The sequence below is a fragment of the Melospiza georgiana genome, chromosome 8 (genome assembly GCF_028018845.1).
Source record: "Melospiza georgiana isolate bMelGeo1 chromosome 8, bMelGeo1.pri, whole genome shotgun sequence".
Taxonomy (NCBI): domain Eukaryota; kingdom Metazoa; phylum Chordata; class Aves; order Passeriformes; family Passerellidae; genus Melospiza; species Melospiza georgiana.
This window is the reverse complement of record NC_080437.1, coordinates 37,289,766-37,302,636: the sequence shown is the minus strand read 5'-3', so window position 1 is coordinate 37,302,636 and position 12,871 is coordinate 37,289,766. Positions and strand designations below refer to the sequence as shown.

The window sequence follows — 12,871 nt, the reverse complement described above, 5'->3', positions numbered from 1 at the left end:
CAGTCAAATATCAGCAATCTGGTCATGGAAGAGAGCAGCTGAACATGATTCAGTGTGACAAGAGGCACTGTGATTTGGCTAAACCATTTCTCAGGGCACTTTGTAAGGAGGATCAGCAGCATTATTCCTTTAATAGCCATGTCGAATGCAATAGCCAGCTGGGTTTTGTCCCAGACCAAGGTATCAGCATCAGGTCAGAAGGTAACATTCTGTTTACACGATTATTTCCTAAAGCACTTATCTTCTCCTCGGTGTGAAAGTTGACTTTTCTGTTTGTAAGGAGGCCTAAAGAATTGAGGGAATGGGAAAAATTAGCTACACTGAGCTGGAGCTGAATGGCATTAGGTGGGAGGTCTGAGAAAGGCTGCGGCGGCGCTCAGCAGGACACCTTATTAGCCGCGTCATCGCAGTTCATTCAGGCAAGCCATACCAGTGTCACCAGCATTCCCACACAAAGACAAAGTTCTTCACACAGTCTATAAACATGCCTCCCTGGCCAATTCATCCTAACTTGACACTGCTGAAAAGAGGGGCTCGAGGGTTTTGGTTTTTTTTAAACACAACAATAACATAACAAAACAAAACAAAAACCGTGCAGCTCTGCCAAGCAGGCTGAATGGGGGAGAAGGAGGGACACTGTCACATTTCTTGGGAAGAAACAATCCAAAGGTCAAGCCATATTTTATTCGGTGAGCAAATTTTTCTAATAACTAAATGCATTTAAGATAAATACCAGCTAATATGAGCCATTCCATATTTCTCACACAACCTCTGGGGTGAGATACTATCTCTCCACAATCTATTTATTTCTGTGCATTATCTGCACATGGGAGCTACAGGCACAAAAGCTTTTACAAAGGACAGAGAACCACAGAATGGTTTGGGTTGGAAGGGACCTTCGCTTATGACTGCCTATATAAAAAGTCCTCTCCTAAGTGAAGGAATATGAAGATCACAACTAACACACTGAGACAAGAGGATCAGCTCACTCCTGGTGCGACCATCATTCCTCAGGACAAATGCTCACTCAGTTTACTGCTGACCTGCGCAGAGCTTGGAGCCGCAGGCTCTGTATGGAGAAATGCTCTCTCCCCTGGGTGCAAGCAGGGCTGGGTCCCCAGAGGGCTCTGGAAATGCTCTCTCCCCTGGGTGCAAGCAGGGCAGGGCTGGGTCCCCAGAGGCTCTGGAAATGCTCTCTCCCCTGGGTGCAAGCAGGGCAGGGCTGGGTCCCCAGAGGCTCTGGAAATGCTCTCTCCCCTGGGTGCAAGCAGGGCTGAATCCCCAGAGGGCTCTGGAAATGCTCTCTCCCATGGGTGCAAGCAGGGCCGGGTCCCCAGAGGCTCTGGAAATGCTCTCTCCCCTGGGTGCAAGCAGGGCTGGGTCCCCAGAGGCTCTGGAAATGCTCTCTCCCCTGTGTGCAAGCAGGGCTGAATCCCCAGAGGGCTCTGGAAATGCTCTCTCCCCTGGGTGCAAGCAGGGCTGGGTCCCCAGAGGGCTCTGAAATGCTCTCCCCTGGGTGCAAGCAGGGCTGGGCTGGGTCCCCAGAGGGCTCTGAAATGCTCTCTCCCCTGGGTGCAAGCAGGGCTGGGTCCCCAGAGGCTCTGGAAATGCTCTCTCCCCTGGGTGCAAGCAGGGCTGGGCTGGGTCCCCAGAGGGCTCTGAAATGCTCTCTCCCATGGGTGCAAGCAGGGCTGGGTCCCCAGAGGGCTCTGAAATGCTCTCTCCCCTGTGTGCAGCGTTCAGGGCACCCGGGGGGCACTCGCTGGGCACAGCACAGGCACCAGACCCCAGCCCTGCCCGTGGCAGGGTGACTGTGCCGAAGGCATCACCAACTCACCTTCCCTGCCCAGGCAGAACCTCACCCCAACACGGAACACTTCCAAAAGCGGCTTGGCCATCGTGTTGGCAGAAGCCAAGGGCTGGCTGGAAGGTGGCAGGTGACCTGTGGATAATGAGGTCATACAACACCTTCTTCTCCACGGGTCTGTAGTGCCAGAGGCAGTGACAGCTCCTGCACTGACTTCTGCTGGAAAGTTAGGGAACGACAGCACTGTCTCCTGCCACAGCCACGTCAAGGCACTCAAGATCAAGAGGATGGAAACACAAGGTTTTGGCTTACAGCAACCCAGACCGTTCAGATTTCTGTTTTTCCTATCTGCATTGCTTTTTCTTTTTAAGTTTTCATCAGAGATCAGCCCAAACACCTGCACCTTGGGAATCCGTCCCCTCCCCAGCAGAGGTTTCAGAGACAGCTTTGAAAGAGAACCCTGTCTTCTCCTGTACACCACCTCCCTTCTGCAGCTCTGACAGTGCTCAGCTTGCACACTTTTGCAATTTCAAATACACATTTGGGGGCAAATAAAAAAAACCCAAAACCCATCAATTCCAAGTACAAGTTACCTGCTGACTGATAGTTTAAGTGTGCCTCAAAAGCCATAATGGAAGTGCCTTCATTGGCATGCCCAAGGTGGTGTAGTGCTGTCATTAAAAAGATAAAGTTTATAATATTTTTGTGCCTTGTTCTTTCTGATAAAATGGCTAAAACCTATTAATAACACCAAAATATCTCAAAAGGTCAAGCACCATACAGCAAGATGAAGGGAATTGTCAAGAAGCTTAGGCAATCATCTTAGCACTCAAGACATTTGCCAGGGCTGTTTAACTAATATGTGATGTTCACTTTTAATTTCAATATAGTGCCATTTGGGCAAAAATGTTGCATTTTTTAATTAATTACAATGTCAGCAGCTATTAAGATTAAAAGAAAGACCACATCAATAATAAATACTTAATCCAAAGAAAGGATTACAAGAAGAGCAATAAAAATCAATTTTTAGAGCTGGAAAATTGTGACTTTTTCCTCACTTGACTGGTATTTTCATTATATTGACAAACCCATGATCTTACCTGACACTGACATTCGCCTAATGAAATAGCAGCCCTGGATAATGATGTAAGGACTTGTCAATTCTGCTACAGGACAACACAGCACTACAACACTGGCATTACCATGCAAAGAAATTTTCATGCTCTTCAGCTGATACAAGAGAAAACTACAAGAAGAAACCAGAGAGAGGGGATGTCTTTTTGGATCTTTGCTTTATCATGGAATATTAACATCCTCCCATAGTTTCTGAGCTCGTCAGTGCTGGTGACACTTGGTGCTCAGCAGACAGCAGGTAACTGCCCAATCTTTCTGCACGAAGCCCAAGACATCCCAGTTCTTGCTGTTTCTTCTGCAGGGCTTAAATGTGGGGAGCAAAGCCAAAGTCCTGCAGTCACTTAGTGTCAAAAGCACAAACGAGACAAATAACCAGGACATGTGGCAACAGGATACTGATTATTGTTAAGCTTATAAAAGTATTTTTTGTGACATATTTAGAGCAACTCAGACTAAAGACACTGTCTGCCCTAAACAGCTCATTGATAGGAACAACAGTGCAAGGGTCAAGGAATTGTGTCAGATTTGGGTCTTGCCAGGCCTACAAGAAGAAGCATCTTTTCCAGCTCCATCTCCTGTGTGGGCAGCAGAGCCTCCACATCCACGGCGAGCTGCCAGAAATGGGGACCTGCAGGCTCCACCATGGGACTGGCTAACACAGGGCAACTGTGAATTTAAAATAAACCCAAGTGCTTCTAGAAAAGGGCAATGCAAATGGCTCAGACCCAGAGAGAATTCACTAACAAAGGATTAAACAATGCTCGATGCTGTGAACAGCTCATGAGCAACCAATTTTACATTATCTCTTTGAAAATCACACTACAGGGGAGCACCAGGAGCTAAGAGAGGGAACAAAAAAGGGGTGAGGACAGAAACGTTTGAAGTGCTAAAGAGAAGGGAACAACCCATTTTCCAAACAGCACGGTGATCAAGAAAGCTAAGAGCTGTCAACATTAGGCTTGAACAATGAAAATTCTAGTGGATATAACAGCAGCAGGACCCATTTCCTTGTTGGAGCGAAACTGACCCATCTTGGCTGCATCTTAAACGCAGCATGGATGAAATGCAGATACGGCAGCTCCTCAGCAGCTGAGGCAGCCGCACCCACGGAGCCGTGCGGGCCGGAGCAGGGCCTGCCCAGGCAGCCACGGCCTCTCAGCTCCGGCCCAGCTCCGCGATCGCTGCCTCGCCGCCCGAGCACCCTCCGGCGGGGATGGCCGACCCTGGCCCGGGCACGGGACACGCAGGCCGGGCCCGCAGCCCCCTCCCAGCCCGAGGGAGCCGATCTCCAAGGGGGCTGCTTGGCCCGGCGCCCACAGGCTCCAAGGGCAGCAGAATGGGGCTCTTCCAGCCATTCTCCATTTTATCAGCTCACAGCCAGCATTGGAAATAAAATCACAAGAGCGATTTATTTTCATTTCTCTGCAAATGAGTAAAAATTGGATCAACAGCCCATATAGATTCTCCTTAATTGAATCACAGTTATTCATAGAAGATATGGCCATAGGATAGGAGATTTGAAAAGGCGCAGACCACAATGGATGCTGATGTCAGTGTCACCTTTAGCTGGACACTAATGACTTATCTTCTTCCAGCTCCAGGCTCTCTAAGGAACAAATTACAGTAAAGAGAGAAATATAACCCAATGAGAATGTGACACTCTGCACATTCTCATAGAAAGCCACTTTCTGAGCAAAATCAAGCAGGCAACAAGTTACTTGCAGTAATTTCTTTTTTAAGAGGCATTATCTTTTCTTGCATCACATGTTTAATTACACAGGCCCTCCTGGGAGAGGGACTGTTGCAGTAAACCCAACCTTGCCCTGCTTACAGCACTTACATTCTACTAGAGAAACTCAGCAGCCAACAGGGCAGCCCCAGGGGATCCTGTTAATGGAAAACAGGCAAAAAGGAGTAAAACCTTTAGGGAAGATGAGTGCCACAAAACTGCCATGATCCACACCCACACTGCTGGACAGGGACTGTGTGGGCAAACAACCGACTATAACATCTCCAGGAATCCCCAGAGCTTCAGCTGCAGCATTTCTTCTGAAAGAGCCACAGTACCATTCACACTGGCCAGGTACAGCAAAAACTGGCTTAGTGCATCTACTCCATCTTTTCCTTAAGTGACACCTTTCTCTGTGATACCTGCAAGTATCTAAAGTTCTGGATTTCAGATTTTAGATCTTCGCTTCCAAACCTGGTGCTGTTCACACAGATTTATCACAAGAGAAACATTAGATATTTACCATTTGAATAATGAATACTGAAAATTTATTATAACCTGTTCAGTTTGTAATGCCAAAAAGAAAAGAAGAAGAAAAAAAGAGCTCCTAATGCTGAAAACAACAGAATAAGGACAAAATTAGTGATTAGGATGACCAAAAATTATCATTCACTTAATATGGAACTGCAATTATTGTGTTCCCTTCAAATTATACTAGTGTATGCGTTCCATTACAATACATACCAGCACAAAAACATTTTGCTGCTAAAAATACAATCTAAGTAAAATTCACAATGTGTCTCAGCAGAGATGGAGGACACATGGGTTGAATTTTTGACAACTGCATGAAAGACGCCAAAGCTCAAGCCAGCAGAAAAACAAGGAGCGAGGAAAAGTGACTTTGGCTGTATTTGACAGGCTGAAAGTAACAAGACAATTTTGCTGGATTTACTCTTTAAAGAGCATATTATCCAAACACGCTAATTTTGAGAGCACTTAACCTTCCTCTAAGGGGGAGAATGACTGAATATTAATGAGCTGAGCTTGGGGTGTTCAATGAAAAGCTGTCGATTTGAATGTGATCCAGGGGTTTAAACCTTTGTTAGAAGACGTTTGGCTGGAAGGTTTATTTGCCTTGAGAGTGCTTTTTATCTGAATACACAGAAATTTCACTATGCATTTGAAGGCTCATGTTAAAATCACTGCGTCAAAAAAACAAATAAAGTAAAAACAAAACCAAACCAAACCAAAAAAATCCCAAGCCCTCCTAAAGCAAGCTGCTTTGAGGCTCTTCCCAAATGACCCAGATCTTTAGAGCAAAGTTTTCCTTTGCCTAGAAACTAAGTGGCTTTTCTTTTGCTCATTCAGCTGCTAGTTCTGGGAAAAGCCCAAAGAGAAACATTTAGATTGGAGGGGTCTTTGAGAAGAGGTGACAGTTGACTGATGAGCATCCATAAAATGACAAAGAATAGTTGTGTGGAGCCGGTGCATCACATCGCCTCTCCCTGGGAAACTAATTGCTCTGAATTGTTAATAGTAACATTATTTTTCTGGCAATCATTTCTTTTCAATACTCAAAATCAGCATGAAACAGCTCCTTTGACCGGACATAAAAGTTAAATGTCCCAATGTTGATCAAATTAACTTCAGCTATGTGACAATGGACTATATTTGTGAGAAAATAATGAAGGGCACAAAGGGAAGCTTTATGCTAAGATTTCACAGTTGTAATGTAAAAATGTTTCTGTTGAACTAGGCCAGGGAACATTTCAATAGGAAAACAGAAGAGCACTGTCACTTTCATTTAAAAAAAACCACGCTCATTTTATGGATCTCAATGCTTGAGATAATTTCAGGAAGTTTAGATGGCTGGCACATCCCAAGAGCCAGGGATCAGGCTAACACCTCACGTCCTGTCCTTCCCAAACTCTTGAAGGGCCCCATCCTGCAGCTTTTTCCTCATTCTCCAGCCTGGGTATTGCATTCATACACTTCTCCCCATCAAGTAGCTACAGGACACAACTAATATGTCAATATGGTTAATTCGTATGAAATATGCACAAGCATTAGTTATAACAGATGCATGAAAAATTAAACCAAAATGTAAACTATTTTCCTCTCTTACTCACATGTGTAGATTACACCCTCCAACTTCAGAAAACACAAAAAACCAAGTATCATGCAAATAGGGCTAACTGTACATGGCAATTATCCAAAATGCGCTTTGAAGAATTTTGTTTCCTCCACAAAATATAAAGCAGATGTTCTTATCTCATTTTAAAGCAAACTCAGTTTTGACTGTAGACCTGTGCCTACCTGGAATAACATAACTGACTTCTGGGGGCTCAGTCTGGGTTTACACTGGTGCTGACAGAGACTCATTGCACACCTCAATTTTCTACATACACACTGTATGTGTATTTGTAAAGTTACAACACATATTTGTTCAACAACAGCGTGATTCCAATCCTCTTGGTCTTTAAAGCAACAATCTGACACCACATCTTCTCTCTTGCAAAATGGCAAATATTAAACACAATCTGGCTCAGCACACACCAGTGAGCTGCCTTTAAAAGTGTTCTTTCCATTTAACTAATTTTAATGCTATTAAAGTTAAATCACTTCAGGATTAACTTTATTAAATCAGAAGCTTTATTAAAGCTAGAAGAACAAACTCCTGTACTCCTCAAAAGTGCTATTAGGATTACTAACACATTTCCCCAGGAGAAAACTTTTAGCATAACTTGGTATCATTCCGTGGTTTTCCCCAACCTCCCCCTGCTCACCAATGCTGTCACGTTGCACAGCTTTTTTCTTATGCGTTAAAACTTTGTGGCTAAAATAATTTTAGAGATAGCAACTTCGCTGGCAATCTGAACAGTTAAACTGATCCATTTCAGCTTTATTTGCAAATCCTCTTCTGGTTTGCATCCCCAACTCCTATGGTAGCTGTTGCCCAGATAAAAGGCTGTACATAACTCATGTTTATGAAGATGCAGCACGAACACAACTGAGCTTTCACTGACTCCCACAGTGACCTAAATCAACTGTGAGAAGGTGTTTGTTTCATTCAGTGAAAGTTTAGCTCAATAAACTGTTTTCCTTCTCAGCATTGTTCATTGGGTTTGAACTGCATCGCTGTTAAATGCTCTTTAGCAGTTTAAAGGCTTTAAAGGAAAAGACTTATCAGTCTCTGTTTTTAACAGCACTAAATCTGCATTATTAGTTCATGCAGATAAGGCGATTTGAAAGCTCAGCTTGAAACCTCTCTCTTTCTGTATTTATCTGACACTGCATAGTTCCAGTAGCTCAGCTGGAAATGTAGATCTATGAAACTTTAAAGAGAGATTAAAGCCAAGAAAAGGAGTACTTTTCCCCCTATAGCTGCTCTCACTTTCCCTTTTCCTGCTGTCTGAGGGAGTGCTGGGGGACAATGGCCAAAGATGGTTCCCAAAGCCCCTGAATGGGGACACTGTTGGTGGCAGCATTCATTCAAAGTAAGCTTCAGTGTATTGTCCTCCCCAATCAGCGGATCAGAATAGAGTGTGCTGGTGGCTGCCAAAAGGTTAGTCCTGCCGATGAAAGGGGCTTCCCATTATTCACTGGCTGCAGAACTCCCCCTTTGTGCCCGCCGGCCCCGGCCGCGCTGCGGAGGTCCGGATCTGCGGCTGGCTGCTCGCTCAGAATGAACAATGCATCCCGCAGCTCGCTGTGCCACCGCGCAGCCCCAGTCCAGGGGCTCCTTTGCTGAGGACAGCGAGCCGGGGCAGTTTTTGGCAGTGTCACATTTTAATGATATACCATCGTGACATCCCTGACCCACAGCTGACACTAATACTACAGTCTCATTACCTTCCCTTGCCAGGCCATCGTGGGAGGTCCAAAGCCAAAATCAGCTAATGAAGCACACTGTATGCTGCAAACAAGCGTGCAATAAAAAATGCAGAAGGTTTGCACAGGTTTCCCTCATGCAAAGCATTAGAAAAGGAAAAGATACCAATGGAGCCAAGAAGAATGAAAAGAAAAAACCACACTGCTCTATGCAACAGAACTCAAGAATGTGCACCCAGACTGCGCCGAGATCCTATCCTGAGCCCCTGTTCTGTAAATCACGGACCTTTTATATATATGCTGTCTGTGCAAACCTTCCAATTGCCTCCAGCATTTTCAAGTGATTTGAGCAGGTTTTGCAAGCGATACAAGAGAAAGGCAATGGTGGCTTTTTCCTGTTCACCCCTGGGTCATCCCAAAGGTGATGGTAAATTCCTGCTTGGAAAAATCCCTGCTTAGCCCCCTGCTGGGGGAAAGGCAGTCTCGACTATCCCACCTGCCGCCCTACAGGACACAAAACCCACAGAGAGCAAGGAAAGCTGAGAAAGAACACTACTGGAAAGGCATTTACACACCACTGCAACATTTCCAAACATTTTCAGTGAAAAGCTACACAGGGAAAAATGGCAACGAGATATTTTACAGCACATAAACTGCTTTGTTCACGAGTGTCTGTAACTTCCAGGCTGCTGCCAGAGAGAGGCAGAAGGGCACAGGTGCCTGTGGGCAGGGACGCCCTGGGGCTGTGCCAGGCAGGAGAGGAGCAGAGCAGACAGGTGCCTGTGGGCAGGGATGCCCCAGGGCTGTGCCAGGCAGGAGAGGCAGAAGGGCACAGGTGCCTGTGGGCAGGGATGCCCCATGGCTGTGCCAGGCAGGAGAGGAGCAGAGCAGACAGGTGCCTGTGGGCAGGGATGCCCTGGGGCTGTGCCAGGCAGCAGAGGAGCAGAGCAGACAGGTGCCTGTGGGCAGGGATGCCCCATGGCTGTGCCAGGCAGCAGAGGAGCAGAGCAGACAGGTGCCTGTGGGCAGGGATGCCCCATGGCTGTGCCAGGCAGCAGAGGCAGAAGGGCACAGGTGCCTGTGGGCAGGGATGCCCCATGGCTGTGCCAGGCAGCAGCAGAGGAGCAGAGCAGACAGGCACCTGTGGGCAGGGATGCCCTGGGGCTGTGCCAGGCAGGAGAGGAGCAGAGCAGACAGGTGCCTGTGGGCAGGGATGCCCTGGGGCTGTGCCAGGCAGCAGCAGAGGAGCAGAGGCTGCCCACGAGGCAGGCACAGGCTGGCCCTGGCCCGTGGCGTGGCCTCAGCCAAAGCCTGCATGGGGCAGCACGGGGCTCAGCACCCTGCCTGGGCTGGGCCCCCCATTCCTCGCCCTGGGCAAGGACAGAGGTGACACTGAGCAGGTGACACTGGCCAGGGAACAGCAGCAGGGCCCCATGCTCATTGGGGTCCTGGTGAACAGGCCATGGCCACGGCTGCTGGGCAGCAGCGCTCGGGGCAGGAACAGCACACAAAGTGCTCTGGCTCTGTACTCCTTCCAGGCTCAGCAGTTTGTTTTAAGCCCCCCATTAGGCCATGGATTGCAGTGTGTGCCATGCTGCTCTGAAGGGACACTTTAAAGCTCTGTTTCTCAGGCAAACATGAAGCTGGCTGGCACCTCTTAGCAGAAATACCTGTTTACTCTGCCAACACACTGATGCCCACACAGAAACATTGTTTTCTTACTCAAGAGAAAGCTGTCTTCTTCCTGGCTTTATAATTCGGGTAGCTGTAAATTTCTGTGTATTTTTGGGGACTCCTCTGTATTGTGTCACTCATTAGATGAACCAGCTCTGCAATACCAGCAGAACCCACAGGGCTCCTAACACCAGCAGTGACTGTACACAAGCGCTGCCTGCTGTACCCAGCTGCTGTGGAGATTAAAGCACACCAGCTCTGTGTGGAGGGACTCGCAAGGAGAGGCTGAAAGACCTGGGCTTGCTCAGGTTGCAGCAGAGTTGTCTACAGGAGGACTCTGTTACTGGCTTTACCTGTTTGGTAGTTACGGAGAGAAAAAAGCCAGACTTTGCCCAGCAGTGCATGCCAAAAGATCCAGGTGATGGACACAAACCACTTTGAGGAAAATTCTGGCTGGATAATAGGGACAGAAACCTTCACAGTGAGGGCAGTAGAACACAGCAACGTGTGGCTCAGAAGAGCTACAAACCATCATGCTGGAGCTGCTCAAAGCTCAGCTGGACAAGCTGTTGAAATCAGCCCTGCTCTGAACAGAGGGATGAGTACGGGACTTCCAGAGGTCACTTCCAACTGGAATTATTCTGTCATTCTGTAACTGAAGATGCACTTGAATGCACTTTATAAGAGCTCACATAGTCTAAAAATAAGCTGGTCTACCTAACACATTTAGAAAATAAGTGTGGTTCCTACTCTGCAATTCTGGTGACTTCAGAGTGGTTTCTGAGATCAGTTATTTGGCTTTAAAGAATAAGTGTCATAAAGTGATCTGTAACCTGCACTGTCTAGAAAACTCTGGCAAGCAGTAACCACTTTCAGGTGACAGAATAAAACCCTCCACATTTCTGAGTGTGCCATTTGAAACATCCTTCATTCGCTGCCCGTGAACACAGAGATTGAAAGAGGCCAGGAAAGGCTAATACATACCTATCAAGTACATAGCCAAGAGCCTTATGCCGTATTCCTGAGTAAACCGATGGGCTTGTTTCCCAAGCAATTAAATTGGAAGCATCATGGAAAAGATGAATGTTTACCAAGTCAAAGGCACTATGACAAAAAAAGGAAAAAAATAAAATGATTCAGGAGAAAAGAAAAAAAAAACATTTGTTGCATCAGCAAAGCATTCAACACAGCACTTACTGTATTCACTCTTATGTTACCTTAATATTTACTCACAAGAACCGTGCAGATTAAGCTATCATAATCAGAAAATTGTCAGACTGCCATCAAGCTTACAGCTCATCCACAGATAAGACTCCATCAAATCTTTTGCATAAAGGATGTATAACATGAAAATGAAAAGCTATTTGCCAGTTACAATTCCAGAAATCAGGCAGTACTCTTTCACTAAAATATTTTTAAAACAAAATTAAATGTGTAAACAAACAACTTTCAGTTTCAAAGCTGCAGCTAAGTGTCAAGCACAAGTGTGGCTCTGCAGTAAACAACATGAAAAGCTACTGAGAGGAGAAGGTTACTGTCATTAAGGACTAGATCATACCACTGTGGCTCCTTCTCTGTCCCTGTGCAGAGAACGTGAGACAGCAGCAGCCAGCACATCCAGCTGGGAAGGGCACCTGCTGCTGCTCTCAGTGCACAGAGATTTGCTGGGGCCAGAAAGGCCCCGGAGCTGCCAGCAGCACACGGACAGGCCCCGGCTGAGACAGACACCAAGCAGAAAGCCAGGCTGTGCTCAGGGAGCTGGGAACGGGCCCGGACACAGCCACAATGGGCAGGGAGCACAGCGAGAGCACGGCCAGACACAGCACACACAGCACACGGGGCTGCCAGAGATCCTGGGGACCATCCCTGGCTCCAGCGAGCAGCACATCTGTCAGCGAACCCACGCTGATGGGGAGCATCCCACTTACAGCCTCCTTATAAAGAGACAGTGATCACAGAACTACAAAACAGGACAGCTCGAGATATCCAGTCCTGCCTGGCTGAAGGACAAACAGAAAGAATCCCTGTAGGACAGGGAGGGCCCCGAGTCACCAGCTCACCCAACGTGTAAAGCTGTCTATAACCCACCCTCAAGTGTCTAAAACATGCTTGCTCTTAAAGTTTACTGATGATGGACCTTCCACCTGCAACTTTCTTGTCCGTAAACTCAGATTTTCATCATATTACCTATTTTCCTGCAAATTAAACTGATTTCTGCCCCTTCTGCAGGGCTGACAGCAACCAGTTTCCCTTGCTGTGGTCAGCCCAAGTTTCTCACCCCTAGCCAAACCCACCCTTCCTGACTCTGCTGTCCTCTTTCCAGCATACCTAGAGCACAGCACTGAAAGCCAAACACAACACTCTATCACAGCCTTGGCAGCACTCACATAATTACTGTGCCTTCTCCCTTGGTGTCCTTCACAGCACCTACCTATTAACACATCTCACTAAGATAATAATGATCCATATTCGATTCCTTCTCCCTTGATCCTTTTCTACAGCAGGGGTAATGAGTCAGTTATTCCCAAAAATAGTATTGGTGCTTTTAACTTCTCCTCTCAAAGTGCAACGCTCTGCATTTCCCTGTCATCTTCCAATACTACTTCCTTGAGAATATCAAAATTATTCTGGTTGCTGATTCTGACCACTGATACCCTTGCAAACATCCCCAAGCCTGGTGCCTTGCCTAAATGCTG

At 46.8% G+C, this 12,871-nt stretch overlaps 1 protein-coding gene across 2 annotated transcripts in view; it reads right to left on the bottom strand.

The window, feature by feature from the left end:
* INPP5A (inositol polyphosphate-5-phosphatase A) overlaps positions 1–12,871 on the bottom strand; it is a 181,251-nt gene that overhangs the window by 61,813 nt on the left and 106,567 nt on the right. For both annotated transcript variants that reach the window (XM_058029581.1, XM_058029580.1), the window contains exon 8: positions 11,160–11,279. In XM_058029581.1, the coding sequence (XP_057885564.1) occupies positions 11,160–11,279 (120 nt within the window). The remainder of the gene's footprint in view (positions 1–11,159; positions 11,280–12,871) is intronic.